The sequence below is a fragment of the Apostichopus japonicus genome, chromosome 8, assembly GCF_037975245.1.
Source record: "Apostichopus japonicus isolate 1M-3 chromosome 8, ASM3797524v1, whole genome shotgun sequence".
NCBI lineage: Eukaryota > Metazoa > Echinodermata > Holothuroidea > Aspidochirotida > Stichopodidae > Apostichopus > Apostichopus japonicus.
In genome coordinates, this window is record NC_092568.1 from 42,681,356 (window position 1) to 42,704,788 (window position 23,433).

The 23,433-nt window shown below is 34.5% G+C and overlaps 1 protein-coding gene across 1 annotated transcript in view; it reads right to left on the reverse strand.

The window, feature by feature from the left end:
• LOC139972102 (kinetochore-associated protein 1-like) overlaps positions 1-23,433 on the reverse strand; it is a 126,980-nt gene that overhangs the window by 2,804 nt on the left and 100,743 nt on the right. Inside the window, exons 50-59 of the mRNA XM_071979034.1 lie at positions 20,433-20,557; positions 20,220-20,296; positions 14,505-14,574; positions 13,553-13,659; positions 12,225-12,360; positions 7,604-7,699; positions 6,266-6,377; positions 4,570-4,633; positions 3,710-3,836; positions 557-646 (exon numbers count right to left, since the gene is read on the reverse strand). Of these exons, the coding sequence (XP_071835135.1) occupies positions 557-646; positions 3,710-3,836; positions 4,570-4,633; positions 6,266-6,377; positions 7,604-7,699; positions 12,225-12,360; positions 13,553-13,659; positions 14,505-14,574; positions 20,220-20,296; positions 20,433-20,557 (1,004 nt within the window). The remainder of the gene's footprint in view (positions 1-556; positions 647-3,709; positions 3,837-4,569; positions 4,634-6,265; positions 6,378-7,603; positions 7,700-12,224; positions 12,361-13,552; positions 13,660-14,504; positions 14,575-20,219; positions 20,297-20,432; positions 20,558-23,433) is intronic.

Consider the following 23,433-nt stretch of genomic DNA (forward strand, 5'->3'; position numbering starts at 1 on the left):
CTAAAATGAAGACCAAAATAAAAACAGAAGATTAATTACCTCCCTTGCTCAACTTTTTTTAATTTAGCATACTCCACAAAAAGAGGAAAGCCTGTTTGAAGAGAAATAATATCTGTAACCTTTTGATTTAATTAATACTACGACACCTTAAAAAGTACTAAAAGTGTTATACCATGAGCTATGGTATTACTGATTTAATTTGTGGCTAGTGTATACAAAATGAGTCTAAATATAGCAATAAAGCATAGCACATGAGACACATTCAGTGCTACATTTTACGTTATGTCCAACTTACATGTTATGAAATGAATAATATGGTGTGATTGTAGCAGATCTGTTCATAACAATCTCACACCATGCATTCTTATAACCTGAAGGAAGGAGTGTTGAAATTGACTAAAACAAGAACTTCAGCGGCAAGCTATAGATCTGCTTCCAGTAATTACCAGCTTGGTAACATTGTTTAATTACACTAAAAAAGCTCAAACTAATATTGAGCTAGCTAATTAAACTGAAAAAATTGAAATCTTTACAGAAATATTAAGATGAATCTCACCCTGTGGGTCTCTGGTAGGAGATGATTGGAAGCTTTTAAAGCTCTCAGTTGGTCAGAAAGGACAAGAGAATCTACAGTCTCCAAGAATGTCTGAGACGATGAAATAAGATCGGTGAAAATTAAATGGTTCATTACTACTGGTTGAATGTCTGATCGCTGAACATTCTACAAGAATTTTATGTTGAGAACCTGCCACAGTTCTTTAAAGGACTTTTTTCCCCCTGTAAATAGCTGCATGACAATCTCTGGCCTATATGCTAATCCATTTAACTTAAGCCGATACATATACACATCCAGAGCTGGTAGCACACTTAGTTTGTTGGATAATTAATTGCTAATCCATTTAACTTAAGCCGATACATATACACATCCAGAGCTGGTAACACACTTAGTTTGTTGGATAATTAATTGCTAATCCATTTAACTTAAGCCGATACATATACACATCCAGAGCTGGTAGCACACTTAGTTTGTTGGATAATTAATTGCTAATCTATTTAACTTAAGCCGATACATATACACATCCAGAGCTGGTAGCACACTTAGTTTGTTGGATAATTAATTGCTAATCCATTTAACTTAAGCCGATACATATACACATCCAGACCTGGTAGCACACTTAGTTTGTTGGATAATTAATTGCTAATCTATTTAACTTAAGCCGATACATATACACATCCAGAGCTGGTAGCACACTCAGTTTGTTGGATAATTAATTGCTAATCTATTTAACTTAAGCCGATACATATACACATCCAGAGCTGGTAACACACTTAGTTTGTTGGATAATTAATTGCTAATCTATTTAACTTAAGCCGATACATATACACATCCAGAGCTGGTAACACACTTAGTTTGTTGGATAATTAATTGCTAATCTATTTAACTTAAGCCGATACATATACACATCCAGAGCTGGTAGCACACTTAGTTTGTTGGATAATTAATTGCTAATCTATTTAACTTAAGCCGATACATATACACATCCAGAGCTGGTAGCACACTTAGTTTGTTGGATAATTAATTGCTAATCTATTTAACTTAAGCTGATACATATACACATCCAGAGCTGGTAGCACACTTAGTTTGTTGGATAATTAATTGCTAATCCATTTAACTTAAGCCGATACATATACACATCCAGAGCTGGTAGCACACTTAGTTTGTAGGATAATTAATTGCTAATCCATTTAACTTAAGCCGATACATATACACATCCAGAGCTGGTAGCACACTTAGTTTGTAGGATAATTAATTGCTAATCCATTTAACTTAAGCCGATACATATACACATCCAGAGCTGGTAGCACACTTAGTTTGTTGGATAATTAATTGCTAATCCATTTAACTTAAGCCGATACATATACACATCCAGAGCTGGTAGCACACTTAGTTTGTAGGATAATTAATTGCTAATCTATTTAACTTAAGCCGATACATATACACATCCAGAGCTGGTAGCACACTTAGTTTGTTGGATAATTAATTGCTAATCTATTTAACTTAAGCCGATACATATACACATCCAGAGCTGGTAGCACACTTAGTTTGTTGGATAATTAATTGCTAATCTATTTAACTTAAGCCGATACATATACACATCCAGAGCTGGTAGCACACTTAGTTTGTTGGATAATTAATTGCTAATCTATTTAACTTAAGCCGATACATATACACATCCAGAGCTGGTAGCACACTTAGTTTGTTGGATAATTAATTGCTAATCTATTTAACTTAAGCCGATACATATACACATCCAGAGCTGGTAGCACACTTAGTTTGTTGGATAATTAATTGCTAATCTATTTAACTTAAGCCGATACATATACACATCCAGAGCTGGTAGCACACTTAGTTTGTTGGATAATTAATTGCTAATCTATTTAACTTAAGCCGATACATATACACATCCAGAGCTGGTAGCACACTTAGTTTGTTGGATAATTAATTGCTAATCCATTTAACTTAAGCCGATACATATACACATCCAGAGCTGGTAGCACACTTAGTTTGTAGGATAATTAATTGCTAATCCATTTAACTTAAGCCGATACATATACACATCCAGAGCTGGTAGCACACTTAGTTTGTAGGATAATTAATTGCTAATCCATTTAACTTAAGCCGATACATATACACATCCAGAGCTGGTAGCACACTTAGTTTGTTGGATAATTAATTGCTAATCCATTTAACTTAAGCCGATACATATACACATCCAGAGCTGGTAGCACACTTAGTTTGTAGGATAATTAATTGCTAATCTATTTAACTTAAGCCGATACATATACACATCCAGAGCTGGTAGCACACTTAGTTTGTTGGATAATTAATTGCTAATCTATTTAACTTAAGCCGATACATATACACATCCAGAGCTGGTAGCACACTTAGTTTGTTGGATAATTAATTGCTAATCTATTTAACTTAAGCCGATACATATACACATCCAGAGCTGGTAGCACACTTAGTTTGTAGGATAATTAATTGCTAATCCATTTAACTTAAGCCGATACATATACACATCCAGAGCTGGTAGCACACTTAGTTTGTTGGATAATTAATTGCTAATCCATTTAACTTAAGCCGATACATATACACATCCAGAGCTGGTAACACACTTAGTTTGTAGGATAATTAATTGCTAATCTATTTAACTTAAGCCGATACATATACACATCCAGAGCTGGTAGCACACTTAGTTTGTTGGATAATTAATTGCTAATCTATTTAACTTAAGCCGATACATATACACATCCATAGCTGGTAGCACACTTAGTTTGTTGGATAATTAATTGCTAATCTATTTAACTTAAGCCAATACATATATGCATCCAGAGCTGGTAACACACTTAGTTTGTTGGATAATTAATTGTTAATCCATTTAACTTAAGCCAATACATATACACATCCAGAGCTGGTAGCACACTTAGTTTGTTGGATAATTAATTGCTAATCCATTTAACTTAAGCCAATGATACACACCTAGAGCTGGAAGCACACTTAGTTGAATGGAGAACAGTTTTCCAACAATCAAGACAATAATTCATATGCTGACCATCATGCAGGACTTGTTTATGTCATAACATTCTTCCTACCACCAATCACTTATGTTTATTACATTGTTTTATACAAAGGCAGCTTGAGGTTTACCTTTATTTTTTCAGACTTTTCAGTAATTGGAAGGTGAAAGAGACAGGCCAAGGCCTCTGGAAACATCTCAACTTGACAGAAGCAGTCCTTTAGTTTCAAGACATCTAGGTCACAGGTAACTGGACAGCTGAAATTAAGAACAAACTAATTGGGGCATGGCTAGGTAATATTAATTACTGAGGAACAAACTAATTGGGGCATGGCTAGGTAATATTAATTACTGAAGAATTACCTAAAGAAGGGAGCCCATATCAAATTCTGATTTTGAACTATTGCTTGTATTCATAATTCAAACATTTGTAAATGATACTATACCAAAAATAAATGGGACTTACTGAAATAAATGACATCATGTACTCATAAAATAGAAAACAAATTATGGAATCATAACATCAAATAGAAATGACATCAAACTTATAACATGAACAGATGAAATCAAGAGAGTTATGAAATAACAAACAAACCATATCATGAAAATTAAACGAATTCAAAAGATATTATCAAGGAACTCATGATCCAGCTTACTCCTAGTCTGTGATTACACTAACTTTCAGCTTTGAGAATAGACCTAAACAATACAAGTAATATTGAATTTGGAAAGCATAATACCTTAAAGGGGGATTTTGGAGGCTTATCAATTGTAAGATTAGTAAACAGGGATTTGTACAGTGTTCTATGGGATATGTGATCCAGCCAAACAGGGGAGCAAAATGAATCTGTGACAACCACATTCATACCATTTAAAAGGTGTTGTGGTTATGTTCAAATGTCACTTCCTCTCTTGCTGTAAATGAGTTGAGGATATGCTTTGCTGTTTCAGTCTTTTTCTGGTTATATATTGTTTTTAAGTTAACATGTACCTGTGGAGGAGGATGAGACTTCTTCTACACGCTGTCCTCTCCTCATCTGAAAGAGGAACACGAGCTGAAAGGAAATGAAAGAGAAATGTTATCAATCATTTTTGAAAAACTTGAAAGGTGTCAAAGAAAACTACAAAGAGTGATCAGTTATATACCTTACATAGTTAGATACCTTACACAGTTAGATACCTTACATATACTGCTCACTACAAAGAGTGATCAGTTATATACCTTAGTTATATACCTTACACAGTTAGATACCTTACACAGTTAGAGACCTTACATAGTTAGATACCTTACATATACTGCTCACTCAAAAGAGTGATCAGTTATATACCTTTCATAGTTAGATACCTTACACAGTTAGATACCTTACATATACTGCTCACTACAAAGAGTGATCAGTTATATACCTTACATAGTTATATACCTTACACAGTTAGATACCTTACATATACTGCTCACTCAAAAGAATGATCAGTTATATACCTTACATAGTTATATACCTTACATAGTTAGATACCTTACACATACTGCTCACTACAAAGAGTGATCAGTTATATACCTTTCATAGTTAGATACCTTACATAGTTAGATACCTTACACAGTTAGATACCTTACATATACTGCTCACTCAAAAGGGTTATCAATTATATACCTTAGTTATATACCTTACAAAGTTAGATACCTTACATAGTTATATACCTTACACAGTTAGATACCTTACATATACTGCTCACTACAAAGAGTGATCAGTGATATACCTTACATAGTTAGATACCTTACACAGTTACATACCTTACATAAACTGCTCACTCAAGAGAGTGATCAGTTATATACCTTACATAGTTAGATACCTTACACAGTTACATACCTTACATATACTGCTCACTACAAAGAGTTATCAGTTATATACCTTACATAGTTATATCCCTTACACAGTTAGATACCTTACACAGTTAGATACCTTACAGATACTGCTCACTCAAAAGAGTGATCAGTTATATACCTTACATAGTTAGATACCTTACATAGTTAGATACCTTACATATACTGCTCACTACAAAGAGTGATCAGTTATATACCTTTCATAGTTAGATACCTTACACAGTTACATACCTTACATATACTGCTCACTACAAAGAGTGATCAGTGATATACCTTACATCGTTAGATACCTTACACAGTTACATACCTTACATATACTGCTCACTACAAAGAGTGATCAGTTATACACCTTACATAGTTAGATACCTTACACAGTTAGATACCTTACATATACTGCTCACTCAAAATAGTGATCAGTTATATACCTTAGTTATATACCTTACACAGTTAGATACCTTACATATACTGCTCACTACAAAGAGTGATCAGTTATATACCTTAGTTATATACCTTACAGAGTTACATACCTTACATATACTGCTCACTACAAAGAGTGATCAGTTATATACCTTTCATAGTTAGATACCTTACACAGTTACATACCTTACATATACTGCTCACTACAAAGAGTGATCAGTTATATACCTTACACAGTTAGATACCTTACATATACTGCTCACTACAAAGAGTGAGCAGTACTATACCTTACACGTTCACCGAATTCTCCATATTAGTATAAATCCTGCAAGTACCTAACCAATCATCGTTAGTCAGTGATCTTAAATAGACTCAAATATTTATCTCTTACCAGTCTTGAATGGCTGTAGCAACATGCTGCACCAGGCAGGACCCACACAAGGAATCTGTTGAAGTTCACCAATACCACTGATACTGTGTAACACTTGTTCTAAATCACTGAACTGAAATTTAAATAAATCAAGAATTATTGACTATTATTAAAGCTTTGATATATTTGTTGATTTCATTTAGAAAATAACTTGTGTAAAAGTAAGAGGGCCTGATGTTTCGATCCTAGCAGGATCTTCTTCAGAGGCTGAATGACAAGTTACACTAACAGAAGGGACAAATATATGCACAGAATACAGACAGATTAATGAGCAGGGTGAACACAAAAGAGATAGATGTAAGAGGATTAGTAGACAAGGGATGGAAGAAAGAAACCAACAGGGGAAATAGGAGAGGTAGGAGATAAACAATGAAGGGACAAAGAGAGGATTAAGGGAAGAGGGTAGGGAGAAAACTAGAAAAGTGTGTAGAAAAAAGGTGGAAGAGAGCTACAAGAAGAGGGGTGACAGAAGGGGAAACAAGGGGATATGCAGGGGGGGAGCAGAAGAAAGGTTAGTCATGTTCTCCCTGAAGAGACATGTCATTAATGGTATGGTTGGGGAGGTTTAAGTGTTCTCCAACTGGGGTCTCAGTCTTCATGGTGTTGACTGTGGATCTGTGACCATAGAATCGCTTCTTGAGGGTGGTTTTGGTTTCGCCAACATACTGGATGCCGCAAACTCTACAAGAGATCAGATAGATGACATTAGTGGTTGTGCAAGTGATGTGACCCTTAGTCTTGTATGTGAGTTGCATGCTGTGGCTGGTGATGCAATTGGATTCAACAATGTGGTGGCTGCAGACGATGCATCTCGAAGTATGATAACATTTGAAAGTACCATGCTGAATGGGTGTAGAGTTAGAAGTTAGAGGTGGAACAGCAGCATGCACAAGAAGGTCTCGTAGGTTGCGTGGATGTCTGTAGGCGATGGTGGGTTTTTCAGGAACAGCTTGTTGGAGTCTTTCTGAAGTGAGGAGAATGTTGTGGTTGTTAGTGGTGATTTGCAGAAAATAACTTCTCAGAGCAAATATAACATAACTTATGAACATACAGCTCAAAGCACACCTTAAGAATAAAGCATAAACAACATTTTGGAGCAATTAAACACAACATTGTAACCACAGGAGAGGCTGCTTCAAGCAATATTCACAGACAGTGATGTGTGGTTATGACTGTTTCATGATTATGGTTGAGAACATGGTTCCATAACTTTTAGTAACGATAGATACAATCCAGCTATTCGTATAAACAAATTACAAATATGACTTTCATTAGTTAACCTTTCTAAATGTTACTCACCATTTTAAACTTGACCATTTGCTGGACCAAACAATTCCAGAGGTTAAAATCCATCACATTGTACTTGAGACAAAGGTCAGCAATTAACTTTAGAGCCTGAAAGGTCAAAGGTTAAATGAACCTGTGTTATTGATGGACTCTGTTTAGGGAAGCCTCGCAAATCTAACTGCCGAGTACGGACCGGTAGATTTATCTGTGGCTATAATGAGCACAGCCAGATAAAATGAGTCACACTTGAGTGCACAGTCTCCAAACTACCCTCCACGCTATACAGTTACATTCACAGCCACGGTCAAGCTTTTACTAAGCCAATTTGAACACAATAGCAAATTGAACAAAAGAGCACTCTTAATTTAGAGTCAAAAGGTATCCAAACATTCTGCAAAAATAGTGTTTATACGCAGTATTTTATCCTTCCGCAGAAGCAAAACTTCCATGAAAATAAGTAAGGAAATGTGAATAAATACTGCAGGAATCTAAAAAGCTAATTTTCTTGTTTGCCCAGTCAGCCAAGTGGGTACAATAACTTTTGTTGCCGTTTTGCAAGGACAAGTTTCCTGAAATTTTAAGATTAAAAATCTTAATAAAAATTGAAACCAAATCACAATCTAACTTCTTGTACAAGTGCACATTAGCGTGAACCAGAGTCTAACATACAGAATGCCTTAGCATAATCCTACATGTGAAGAATAGGACCTGAACTCTCTAGCAGTGAAAATATCAGTAGACGGTGGGCAATTTTTGCACTCCAGTTGTTTTTAATTCTTTTTCAACCAGCTAGTAACCTACATGGGCGAGAAAAATTACATATAGGCCCACGCTATGCTCACCGAAAGTCCAGCCTTATAAAGAAAAGAATGTGGCACTTCTTCCAATCGCATGGGAGCGTAACAACACAAAAAGATAATGGAAGCAGCCTAGTCTAACCTGTGTTTGTTCGCTCAACTTGTATCTCAAATAAGCTTGCACTAAAATTCTCACCGAATACTGTCACATATCTCTATCCATGTGGCAGTCTAACAACACACTAGTCAATGGGAAATCAAGAATAACCATCTGTTTATTCGCTGAAATTGTGTTGCAGTTAGCTCGCACTAAAACTCTCACCGAATAGTCTTATAATTCTAACCACTTGGCAGCCTGACAACACACTAAGTCAATGGGAAAATCAAGCTTAACCATTTGTACATTAGCAGAAATTGTGTCGCAGTTAGCTGGCATTTAAATTATCCAAGGTTTAGAGGGATGTACTACTGTTATGCAGAGATCAACTTTACAGTCGATGGTCTTTGTAGTTAGCATACATTTGTGGCTTAGCTTAACTATCGTGTTGCTTGACTGTTGGTATGTCAATATGGGTTTTCCGAGGTTCTTGGGGTGCATATTTTTAATGCATTGGCTGATTCACTTTTTAATCATAGTTACGAACCACTCATTGATCAAGGCTAATAATGTACAGGTCCAGGTAAAGGCTATACTTATGTGTTGATTTTGATTGAACTTTCGAGTAGCTGATTGTCACGATCGTCTATAAATGACCAAGAAATTTTATTTGTGAGGTTTGGTAACGTGGAAGATTAGCAAGAATTATATAAAGTATTGAATCTAGGACATTTGGTAGTGGCAGATTTTAGTGTATAAAATTTGGTCACTTTCACCACAATTCATTATGCTCTATATTACAGATCATCCTAGTAACAAGATTGAAACTGTTACTCTTGTCAATCTTAGTGCCTTATTGTTACATGAATTATTAACTCAATGATAATGAGATTATTAATTATTAGTTCTTAGGACTAAGGTTAAACTGCAATACCTGTTTGAGCTGAAAGTTTAAGACAGTATGCTGCAGCACAGTCTGCTATGTTTAGACTTGTCTGTAGGAGCAACATCATGATAGCAACAAATCATCCCAGAGAGTGGCTTACTAGCTTACACTTGTAACCAACTTATCAGTGATATTAGGTAGGGCTCAAGCTCACTAATCTCGGTAAATATCTCATTACCTTTATTCCTTTAGCTCTGTTTACATCTCTGTAAATATCTTGTTACCTTTGATTCCTGTTAGCTCTGTTTACATCTCAGTAAATATCTCATTACCTTTGATTCCTGTTAGCTCTGTTTACATCTCAGTAAATATCTTGTTACCTTTGATTCCTGTTAGCTCTGTTTACATCTCAGTAAATATCTCATTACCTTTGAATCCTGTTAGCTCTGTTTACATCTCAGTAAATATCTCATTACCTTTGATTCCTGTTAGCTCTGTTTACATGTCAGTAAATATCTCATTACCTTTGATTCCTGTTAGCTCTGTTTACATGTCAGTAAATATCTTGTTACCTTGGATTCCTGTTAGCTCTGTTTACATCTCAGTAAATATCTCATTACCTTTGATTCCTGTTAGCTCTGTTTACATCTCAGTAAATATCTTGTTACCTTTGATTCCTGTTAGCTCTGTTTACATGTCAGAAATATTTCATTACCTTTGATTCCTGTTAGCTCTGTTTACATCTCAGTAAATATCTTGTTACTTTTGATTCCTGTTAGCTCTGTTTACATCTCAGTAAATATCTTGTTACCTTTGATTCCTGTTAGCTCTGTTTACATGTCAGAAATATTTCATTACCTTTGATTCCTGTTAGCTCTGTTTACATCTCAGTAAATATCTTGTTACTTTTGATTCCTGTTAGCTCTGTTTACATGTCAGTAAATATCTCATTACCTTTGATTCCTGTTAGCTCTGTTTACATGTCAGTAAACATCTCATTACCTTTATTCCTTTAGCTGTTTACATCTCAGTAAATATCTCATTACCTTTGATTCCTGTTAGCTCTGTTTACATGTCAGTAAATATCTCATTACCTTTGATTCCTGTTAGCTCTGTTTACATCTCAGTAAATATCTTGTTACTTTTGATTCCTGTTAGCTCTGTTTACATGTCAGTAAATATCCCATTACCTTTGATTCCTGTTAGATCTGATTACATCTCAGTAAATATCTTGTTACCTTGGATTCCTGTTAGCTCTGTTTACATCTCAGTAAATATCTCATTACCTTTAGTAACTGGTACCTCTGATAACATCTCAGTAAATATCTTGTTACTTTTGATTCCTGTTAGCTCTGTTTACATCTCAATAATATCTCATTACCTTTGATTCCTGTTAGCTCTGTTTACATCTCAGTACATATCTCATTACCTTTGATTCCTGTTAGCTCTGTTTACATCTCAGTAAATATCTCATTACCTTTGATTCATGTTAGCTCTGTTTACATCTCAGTAAATATCTCATTACCTTTGATTCATGTTAGCTCTGTTTACATCTCAGTAAATATCTCATTACCTTTGATTCCTGTTAGCTCTGTTTACATCTCAGTAAATATCTTGTTACCTTTGATTCCTGTTAGCTCTGTTTACATCTCAGTAAATATCTTGTTACCTTTGATTCCTGTTAGCTCTGTTTACATCTCAATAATATCTCATTACCTTTGATTCCTGTTAGCTCTGTTTACATCTCAGTAAATATCTCATTACCTTTGATTCCTGTTAGCTCTGTTTACATCTCAGTAAATATCTCATTACCTTTGATTCCTGTTAGCTCTGTTTACATCTCAATAATATCTCATTACCTTTGATTCCTGTTAGCTCTGTTTACATCTCAGTACATATCTCATTACCTTTGATTCCTGTTAGCTCTGTTTACATCTCAGTAAATATCTCATTACCTTTGATTCATGTTAGCTCTGTTTACATCTCAGTAAATATCTCATTACCTTTGATTCCTGTTAGCTCTGTTTACATCTCAGTAAATATCTTGTTACCTTTGATTCCTGTTAGCTCTGTTTACATCTCAGTAAATATCTTGTTACCTTTGATTCCTGTTAGCTCTGTTTACATGTCAGTAAATATCTTGTTACCTTGGATTCCTGTTAGCTCTGTTTACATCTCAGTAAATATCTCATTACCTTTGATTCCTGTTAGCTCTGTTTACATCTCAGTAAATATCTTGTTACCTTTGATTCCTGTTAGCTCTGTTTACATGTCAGAAATATTTCATTACCTTTGATTCCTGTTAGCTCTGTTTACATCTCAGTAAATATCTTGTTACCTTTGATTCCTGTTAGCTCTGTTTACATCTCAGTAAATATCTTGTTACCTTTGATTCCTGTTAGCTCTGTTTACATCTCAATAATATCTCATTACCTTTGATTCCTGTTAGCTCTGTTTACATCTCAGTAAATATCTCATTACTTTTGATTCCAGTTAGCTCTGTTTACATCTCAGTAAATATCTCATTACCTTTGATTCCTGTTAGCTCTGTTTACATCTCAGTAAATATCTCATTACCTTTGATTCCTGTTAGCTCTGTTTACATCTCAGTAAATATCTCATTACCTTTGATTCCTGTTAGCTCTGTTTACATGTCAGTAAATATCTCATTACCTTTGATTCCTGTTAGCTCTGTTTACATGTCAGTAAATATCTCATTACCTTTGATTCCTGTTAGCTCTGTTTACATCTCATTACCTTTGATTCCTGTTAGCTCTGTTTACATCTCAGTAAATACCTCATTACCTTTGATTCCTGTTAGCTCTGTTTACATCTCAGTAAATATCTCATTACCTTTGGTTCCTGACTGTGTTTTCGCAGCATTCCTCTCACCAAACCTTGTTTGTTTGCCTGTAGGAATGTCTTCAAGTCTAGATTAAAGTTCAGCTCCTCCAACTCACTAAGATAAGAAACAGTTTGAAGATGCTCCCTACAAAAACATAAAAGAAATTGAACATTTCATTAATTGGAAAAAATTAACTATACAATTTTCAGTTTGTAAATCTCTAACATACTACATCTTTAAATCAGTAAAGCAGTCAAACGAGTGCTGTTACTTTAAATTTTCTGTTTTATGTCCAAATTTAACTCTCATCAACTGTAACCAAAAAGACAAAATATTTTCAAGAGTCAAGATTGACAAGGAACTTGTTGAGCCAATGCATGGTTCCTTGGAAAAATTTCTGATCAATTTATCATATTCAAGACTATTGTTGGACCAATGCATGGTTCCTTGGAAAGTTTTCTATTGATGGACTAATGCATGGGTGCTTGGAAAGTTTTCTGATCAATTTATTATATTCAAGACTATTGTTGGACCAATGCATGGTTCCTTGGAATGTTTTCTATTGATGGACTAATGCATGACTGCTTGGAAAGTTTTCTGATCAATTTATTATATTCAAGACTATTGTTGGACCAATGCATGGTTCCTTGGAAAGTTTTCTATTGATGGACTAATGCATGGCTGCTTGGAAAGCTTTCTGATCAATTTATTATATTCAAGACTATTGTTGGACCAATGCATGGTTCCTTGGAAAGTTTTCTATTGATGGACTAATGTATGGCTGCTTGGAAAGTTTTCTGATCAATTTATTATATTCAAGACTATTGTTGGACCAATGCATGGTTCCTTGGAAAGTTTTCTATTGATGGACTAATGTATGGCTGCTTGGAAAGTTTTCTGATCAATTTATTATATTCAAGACTATTGTTGGACCAATGCATGGTTCCTTGGAAAGTTTTCTATTGATGGACTAATGCATGGCTGCTTGGAAAGTTTTCTGATCAATTTATTATATTCAAGACTATTGTTGGACCAATGCATGGTTCCTTGGAAAGTTTTCTATTGATGGACTAATGCATGGCTGCTTGGAAAGTTTTCTATTGATGGACTAATGCATGGTTCCTTGGAAAGTTTTCTATTGATGGACTAATGTATGGCTGCTTGGAAAGTTTTCTATTGATGGACTAATGCATGGTTCCTTGGAAAGTTTTCTATTGATGGACTAATGCATGGCTGCTTGGAAAGCTTTCTGATCAATTTATTATATTCAAAACTATTAACTATTGGCAGATACTGCCAAGTAACTGGAAACTCACCACTGTTGTTGACAACTCACCATAATTGTTGCAGCGTTTGTCCTGAAATCTTCTGAAGCATCTCTGAGTCTGAGATATCAAGGAGACATTTTAATGTTCTTAGTCTTGTGGAGAAAGATGTGGACTCCTAGAAGGCATTGAGAGAAAACAACAACACAGCTAGTCATCTCAGTGTCTCAAACATTTAATAACAGCACCAACTTAAGCAAGGAGTGAACCAAACATGCAAGGAAAGTGAAAATAACTATTTTATACAAAATGTTGCTGTTTGATGTTGAGATATTCGTCACATAATGAACTACCTCTGGTGAAGTAATTTATGCATTGACTATGCCAAATTTTAAGTAGCAAATACAACCAACACAGACCTAGTTAATTCTTTAACTCTTTGGTCTTTATAGGCTTGCCAGATAAATGTTAGAATGTTTCATCCCTATATCACAGTAAGCAGATCACAGAGTTTACGTACAGAGTATATTACAGTAAGCATACCACAGAGTTTACTTACAGAGTATATCACAGTAAGCATACCACAGAGTTTACTTACAGAGTATATCACAGTAAGCAGACCACAGAGTTTACTTACAGAGTATATTACAGTAAGCATACCACAGAGTTTACTTACAGAGTATATCACAGTAAGCAAACCACAGAGTTTGCATACAGAGTATATCACAGTAAGCAAACCACAGAGTTTACTTACAGAGTATATCACAGTAAGCAAACCACAGAGTTTACTAACAGAGTGTATCACAGTAAGCATACCACAGAGTTTACTTATAGAGTATATCACAGTAAGCATACCACAGAGTTTACTTACAGAGTATATCACAGTAAGCAAACCACAGAGTTTACTTACAGAGTGTTTCATTTGACATCATGGTAAGATAGCATGACATCATGGTATGAGATCATGGTAATATGGTATGACACCGTGGTAATATAATTATATTCAAAATGTCAAAAACTCACATCATCTGCCATTTTCAGAAGAACTTCTACTGTTTTTCCTGGTTCTTCAAGCTCTAACAAGTATCTAATTCTGTAATTCCGACGAGAGAAAAGGACAAAGAACACTGTTAGTGAATACTTCTGGATAATAATAAAACTGGTCCTGAGTACAATTTAACAACGCTGCAACACTAACTATGACTGTAATCCACGAAAAAAAAGGAGAAAAAAGATGTAAAATTCTATGGTTTAATAAAACACATACATGTTTGCCATCCCCTTACCCCACCAATATTTTACAACTATATGGTTTAATAAAAAATGTACGTTTGCCACCCCCTCCCCCCACCTGTATTTTACAACTATGACTATATGGTTGAATAAGAGTTGTACTGTGAATGACATATCCATTGATTGATACTTGGCACCCCCTCCCCCCCCACCTGTATTCTACAACTATGACTATATGTTTGAATAAGAGTTGTACTGTGAATGACATATCCATTGATTGATACTTGGCACCCCCTCCCCCCCCCCACCTGTATTCTACAACTATGACTATATGGTTGAATAAGAGTTGTACTGTGAATGACATATCCATTGATTGATACTTGGCACCCCCTCCCCCCCCCCCACCTGTATTCTACAACTATGACTATATAGTTGAATATGAGTTGTACTGTGAATGACATATCCATTGATTGATACTTGGCACCCCCTCCCCCCCCACCTGTATTCTACAACTATGACTATATGTTTGAATAAGAGTTGTACTGTGAATGACATATCCATTGATTGATACTTGGCACCCCCTCCCCCCCCACCTGTATTCTACAACTATGACTATATAGTTGAATAAGAGTTGTACTGTGAATGACATATCCATTGATTGATACTTGGCACCCCCTCCCCCCCCCCACCTGTATTCTACAACTATGACTATATAGTTGAATATGAGTTGTACTGTGAATGACATATCCATTGATTGATACTTGGCACCCCCTCCCCCCCCCCACCTGTATTCTACAACTATGACTATATGGTTGAATAAGAGTTGTACTGTGAATGACATATCCATTGATTGATACTTGGCACCCCCTCCCCCCCCCCACCTGTATTCTACAACTATGACTATATGGTTTAATAAGAGTTGTACTGTGAATGACATATCCATTGATTGATACTTGCCACCCCCCCCAGTTGTATTCTACAACTATGACTATATGGCTTAATAAGAGTTGTACTGTGAATGACATATCCATTGATTGATACTTGCCACCCCCTCCCCCCCCCCCCCACCTGTATTCTACAACTATGACTATATGGTTGAATAAGAGTTGTACTGTGAATGACATATCCATTGATTGATACTTGCCACCCCCCCCTCCACCTGTATTCAACAACTATGACTATATAGTTGAATAAGAGTTGTACTGTGAATGACATATCCATTGATTGATACTTATATATACTCAGTGTACCTAAAGTAAAATATATTTCCCTTTATGACTTCTTTAGCCTTGAATGGACTTGTTAATTTGATTATAATTACTACTATTACCTCATCAGTATATATTTTCATCTGACTCTTCACCATCCTCTTGATTATAATTACTACTATTACCTCATCAAGTATATATTTTCATCTGACTCTTCACCATCCTCTTGATTATAATTACTACTATTACCTCATCAGTATATATTTTCATCTGACTCTTCACCATCCTCTTGATTATAATTACTACTATTACCTCATCAGTACATATTTTCATCTGACTCTTCACCATCCTCTTGATTATAATTACTACTATTACCTCATCAAGTATATATTTTCATCTGACTCTTCACCATCCTCTTGATTATAATTACTACTATTACCTCATCAGTACATATTTTCATCTGACTCTTCACCATCCTCTTGATTATAATTACTACTATTACCTCATCAAGTATATATTTTCATCTGACTCTTCACCATCCTCTTGATTATAATTACTACTATTACCTCATCAAGTACATATTTTCATCTGACTCTTCACCATCCTCTTGATTATAATTACTACTATTACCTCATCAAGTACATATTTTCATCTGACTCTTCACCATCCTCTTGATTATAATTACTACTATTACCTCATCAAGTATATATTTTCATCTGACTCTTCACCATCCTCTTGATTATAATTACTACTATTACCTCATCAAGTATATATTTTCATCTGACTCTTCACCATCCTCTTGATTATAATTACTACTATTACCTCATCAGTATATATTTTCATCTGACTCTTCACCATCCTCTTGATTATAATTACTACTATTACCTCATCAAGTACATATTTTCATCTGACTCTTCACCATCCTCTTGATTATAATTACTACTATTACCTCATCAAGTATATATTTTCATCTGACTCTTCACCATCCTCTTGATTATAATTACTACTATTACCTCATCAAGTACATATTTTCATCTGACTCTTCACCATCCTCTTGATTATAATTACTACTATTACCTCATCAAGTACATATTTTCATCTGACTCTTCACCATCCTCTTGATTATAATTACTACTATTACCTCATCAAGTACATATTTTCATCTGACTCTTCACCATCCTCTTGATTATAATTACTACTATTACCTCATCAAGTATATATTTTTCTGACTCTTCACCATCCTCTTGATTATAATTACTACTATTACCTCATCAAGTATATATTTTCCTGACTCTTCACCATCCTCTTGATTATAATTACTACTATTACCTCATCAAGTATATATTTTCATCTGACTCTTCACCATCCTCTTGATTATAATTACTATTACCTCATCAAGTATATATTTTCATCTGACTCTTCACCATCCTCTTGATTATAATTACTACTATTACCTCATCAAGTAGATATTTTCATCTGACTCTTCACCATCCTCTTGATCATAATTACTACTATTACCTCATCAAGTAGATATTTTCATCTGACTCTTCACCATCCTCTTGATTATAATTACTACTATTACCTCATCAAGTACATATTTTCATCTGACTCTTCACCATCCTCTTGATTATAATTACTACTATTACCTCATCAGTATATATTTTCCTGACTCTTCACCATCCTCTTGATTATAATTACTACTATTACCTCATCAAGTATATATTTTCCTGACTCTTCACCATCCTCTTGATTATAATTACTACTATTACCTCATCAAGTATATATTTTCATCTGACTCTTCACCATCCTCTTGATTATAATTACTACTATTACCTCATCAAGTATATATTTTCATCTGACTCTTCACCATCCTCTTGATTATAATTACTACTATTACCTCATCAAGTACATATTTTCATCTGACTCTTCACCATCCTCTTGATTATAATTACTACTATTACCTCATCAAGTATATATTTTCATCTGACTCTTCACCATCCTCTTGATTATAATTACTACTATTACCTCATCAAGTACATATTTTCATCTGACTCTTCACCATCCTCTTGATTATAATTACTACTATTACCTCATCAGTATATATTTTCATCTGACTCTTCACCATCCTCTTGATTATAATTACTACTATTACCTCATCAAGTATATATTTTCCTGACTCTTCACCATCCTCTTGATTATAATTACTACTATTACCTCATCAAGTATATATTTTCCTGACTCTTCAACATCCTCTTGATTATAATTACTACTATTACCTCATCAGTACATATTTTCATCTGACTCTTCACCATCCTCTTGATTATAATTACTACTATTACCTCATCAAGTATATATTTTCATCTGACTCTTCACCATCCTCTTGATTATAATTACTACTATTACCTCATCAAGTAGATATTTTCATCTGACTCTTCACCATCCTCTTGATTATAATTACTACTATTACCTCATCAAGTATATATTTTCCTGACTCTTCACCATCCTCTTGATTATAATTACTACTATTACCTCATCAAGTATATATTTTCCTGACTCTTCACCATCCTCTTGATTATAATTACTACTATTACCTCATCAAGTATATATTTTCCTGACTCTTCACCATCCTCTTGATTATAATTACTACTATTACCTCATCAGTATATATTTTCATCTGACTCTTCACCATCCTCTTGATTATAATTACTACTATTACCTCATCAGTATATATTTTCATCTGACTCTTCACCATCCTCTTGATTATAATTACTACTATTACCTCATCAAGTACATATTTTCATCTGACTCTTCACCATCCTCTTGATTATAATTACTACTATTACCTCATCAAGTATATATTTTCATCTGACTCTTCACCATCCTCTTGATTATAATTACTACTATTACCTCATCAGTACATATTTTCATCTGACTCTTCACCATCCTCTTGATTATAATTACTACTATTACCTCATCAAGTATATATTTTCATCTGACTCTTCACCATCCTCTTGATTATAATTACTACTATTACCTCATCAAGTATATATTTTCATCTGACTCTTCACCATCCTCTTGATTATAATTACTACTACTACCTCATCAAGTATATATTTTCATCTGACTCTTCACCATCCTCTTGATTATAATTACTATTACCTCATCAGTATATATTTTCATCTGACTCTTCACCATCCTCTTGATTATAATTACTACTATTACCTCATCAAGTACATATTTTCATCTGACTCTTCACCATCCTCTTGATTATAATTACTACTATTACCTCATCAAGTATATATTTTCATCTGACTCTTCACCATCCTCTTGATTATAATTACTACTATTACCTCATCAAGTACATATTTTCATCTGACTCTTCACCATCCTCTTGATTATAATTACTACTATTACCTCATCAGTATATATTTTCATCTGACTCTTCACCATCCTCTTGATTATAATTACTACTATTACCTCATCAAGTATATATTTTCCTGACTCTTCACCATCCTCTTGATTATAATTACTACTATTACCTCATCAAGTATATATTTTCCTGACTCTTCACCATCCTCTTGATTATAATTACTACTATTACCTCATCAGTATATATTTTCATCTGACTCTTCACCATCCTCTTGATTATAATTACTACTATTACCTCATCAGTACATATTTTCATCTGACTCTTCACCATCCTCTTGATTATAATTACTACTATTACCTCATCAAGTATATATTTTCATCTGACTCTTCACCATCCTCTTGATTATAATTACTACTATTACCTCATCAAGTAGATATTTTCATCTGACTCTTCACCATCCTCTTGATTATAATTACTACTATTACCTCATCAAGTATATATTTTCATCTGACTCTTCACCATTCTCTTGATTATAATTACTACTATTACGTCATCAGTATATATTTTCATCTGACTCTTCACCATCCTCTTGATTATAATTACTACTATTACCTCATCAAGTATATATTTTCATCTGACTCTTCACCATCCTCTTGATTATAATTACTACTATTACCTCATCAAGTATATATTTTCCTGACTCTTCACCATCCTCTTGATTATAATTACTACTATTACCTCATCAGTATATATTTTCATCTGACTCTTCACCATCCTCTTGATTATAATTAATACTATTACCTCATCAAGTATATATTTTCCTGACTCTTCACCATCCTCTTGATTATAATTAATACTATTACCTCATCAAATATATATTTTCATCTGACTCTTCACCATCCTCTTGATTATAATTAATACTATTACCTCATCAAGTATATATTTTCCTCTGACTCTTCACCATCCTCTTTCGATTGTCCATCCAGTGTCAAATAGTTTATGGTCTGTTTCAAAAATGAAAAGAAAGCATTTTATTAATTCAATCTATATGACAACCCTGATGAATTACAATCTAAAGTTAGAGAATGTAGCAGTGATTGATTTATATGAACATGGCAAGGACAAGTACTCATAGTTTACCACATCCTCATCCTCCTCCTGGTGGGTGAGTGGTTTACACAGCCATCTTCCCAATAAAGTCTTGTGAATGTTCTCCAAGTTGCAATCATTGATTTTAGATATTGTCTCAGCAGCTGCATGTATGTCTGTAAGAAATAAAACAAAGTAACAAGTTTAATTCCCCTGAGAAACAAACTATGACATAGAGTCAAAAATGACCTTCCCTCTCTCATACCATATATATAAACAGGATTATTTCTGTTTGGTGTGTGTACTCAGTTGGGGGGGGGGGGCAAAGGACCCTTGAAATAACAATAATAGCCCAACACTTATGAAAGTAAATTTTTTTCTTGTTTATCTGTTTCTCGTGTGTTAGAATAATAAGAATTCATTCCTCTACACATCTTCCCACACCTTGTTTGGTATTTCCAGTTTCTAAATTATATATCATATGCCATCAAGTCCTTAAAGTAGAACAATGAAAGATAAAAAAAAACTCAAAGATTCACACAGAGTTTAGTTTACATTAAACTAAACAAGATACTTTTTGAATTTTTCAAATAGAGTATCAGGAAGTTAGAAAAAAAGGGAATTAAATCATTGATTTTAGGTCTCTGTAATCGATACAAATTTATGAATTTGCAAAGCCTATAATGACCACAAACAACAACTCAGGTCAGTGAGTGATGTCACTATGATGATCTTGAGATTGTAGTGCACTGTTCAGTACATGGCTCTATGTAATTTTCATGTCCGCATGACTGTTATTATATAGTTTAATTTAGGACGCAATGTACATGACCTAAATAGATAATTAATGTTGTTGTGTTTCTTGATAATCTCACCACGTATATAAATGTTGTATGGAATTTTGCAACGATGTCTTCTCCACAAGGTCTTGTATTTCGTTCACCCATCAAGCAAGCAAAACCATAAATGTATTTGCAACAATAAAAGTCGCTTCTAAAACAGTAATCACAATTAACTGATCCCTTCATGAATCTATTGCTATGGCTATGAAGGCTATTTTCTGTTGAAAGTTTTCCAATATCAGAATCAAAGAGCAAGTCAAGGTAATTCAAAAGATTACACAATTTTTGGGTATGATATGGTATGCAGTATGAACTTGTTAACTTACATTGCAAATTTGCAGACCAATAATCATAGTAATAATTAACCCCAAACATAGGCTAGTTCATAAATCACAAAATCACATTATGCAACAAAGCAGAAACCCTTTTATTCAATAAAGGGTCAGAAATAAACTTTCCTTGGTTCATCTTTCAAAAATCCAAAAGAAAGTGCACATTTGAGCATGAGAGAAATCCAGGATTTGAACGCATATGAGTGATCAGTCTAGCGTTAACATATATTTCTCATCACTACAATGTAGCCCTATCAGGTTTGTGCTAGCCTCATGGTTTCTGCTTCAAGATCAGTCTTGCTAGCCCAAAGTAATACAACTTTACAGCTGGTGTGCTAGTGGCAATGTGTGTGCGATACCCTAAGTAATACTAGCCCAACTTTACAGCTGGTGTGCTTGTGGCAATGTGTGTGCGATACCCTAAGTAATACTAGCCCAACTTTACAGCTGGTGTGCTAGTGGCAATGTGTGTGCGATACCCTAAGTAATACTAGCCCAACTTTACAGCTGGTGTGCTTGTGGCAATGTGTGTGCGATACCCTAAGTAATACTAGCCCAACTTTACAGCTGGTGTGCTTGTGGCAATGTGTGTGCGATACCCTAAGTAATACTAGCCCAACTTTACAGCTGGTGTGCTAGTGGCAATGTGTGTGCGATACCCTAAGTAATACTAGCCCAACTTTACAGCTGGTGTGCTAGTGGCAATGTGTGTGCGATACCCTAAGTAATACTAGCCCAACTTTACAGCTGGTGTGCTTGTGGCAATGTGTGTGCGATACCCTAAGTAATAGGCTACTGACAAAATGTTTGAGATGAGAGGTTATTGTTCCCGTTCCGGCTAGTTACGGTGCTACAGTTCAATTTGTTACATGTTAATACTGACTTTATATCGACGCTAAAGTACAAAATCTTTTGTTTTGTTTCCTACTACGCATTATGAAGTCCTTTTTATTATTTCAAAGCTAAACAATGGTTAAAGTCCTGGTTTCGATCAAGTTCCAAATGCCCTGTTGAGAAAGTTGGGCATACTATCACAGTTCCACTAACACACAGTATTAATCTGTCCTCTGCAAAGGTGTTTTCTTATCTGAATTTAAGATCGCAAAAATTACTTCTATTTTGATATCTGGCAATGAGCAGCTGATGTGTAACTATAAACCAATATTCTGTTTACCTTTAATATCTAAAATGATTGAACAAATGTTTCAATACTGTTTTTCAACTTTATGCTTAAACACAACTTATTGATTCCTAATCAATATGGTTTCCATAAAAAGCACTCAACATATATGGCGACACTCAATCTTGTCGACAAAACCTTGGAAGGATTGGATATTAAGATATGCACAGCTGCACTCACCAATGACCACTGCATTCTTCCACAACAACTTACTTGTTATGGGGTCCTGGAACATCTTTAAATTGGTTCCAGAGTTACTTAAGTGATTGTTATCACTAATGGTGTTACCTCATCACAAATTTGTTGCATACTGGGGTTCCACAAGGGTCCATTTTAGGACCACAACTTTTATGATGTATATGACGATATTAACATGTCTTCTCATAAGGTTTCCTTTATTATGTTTGCTGATGACACAACTGTTTTTATCCAACAAAAACATTTAGAGAATGCTCTTCAAAATATCAGTAATGAGTTCCCCAGCATTTCTGACAGATAAATTCAAATAGATTGGCACTTAATATAGGAAAAACAGACATTAATGGTGTTCAGCAACAGATTTTGTGATTACACAAAAGTCTCACTGACACCAAATTTCTAGGATTGTATATTGATTCAAAAACTAAACTGGAAAAAAACATTTTTCTATCATCAGCAAAAAAGTTGCATATGCAAATAGTACAATTAATAGGTTGAAA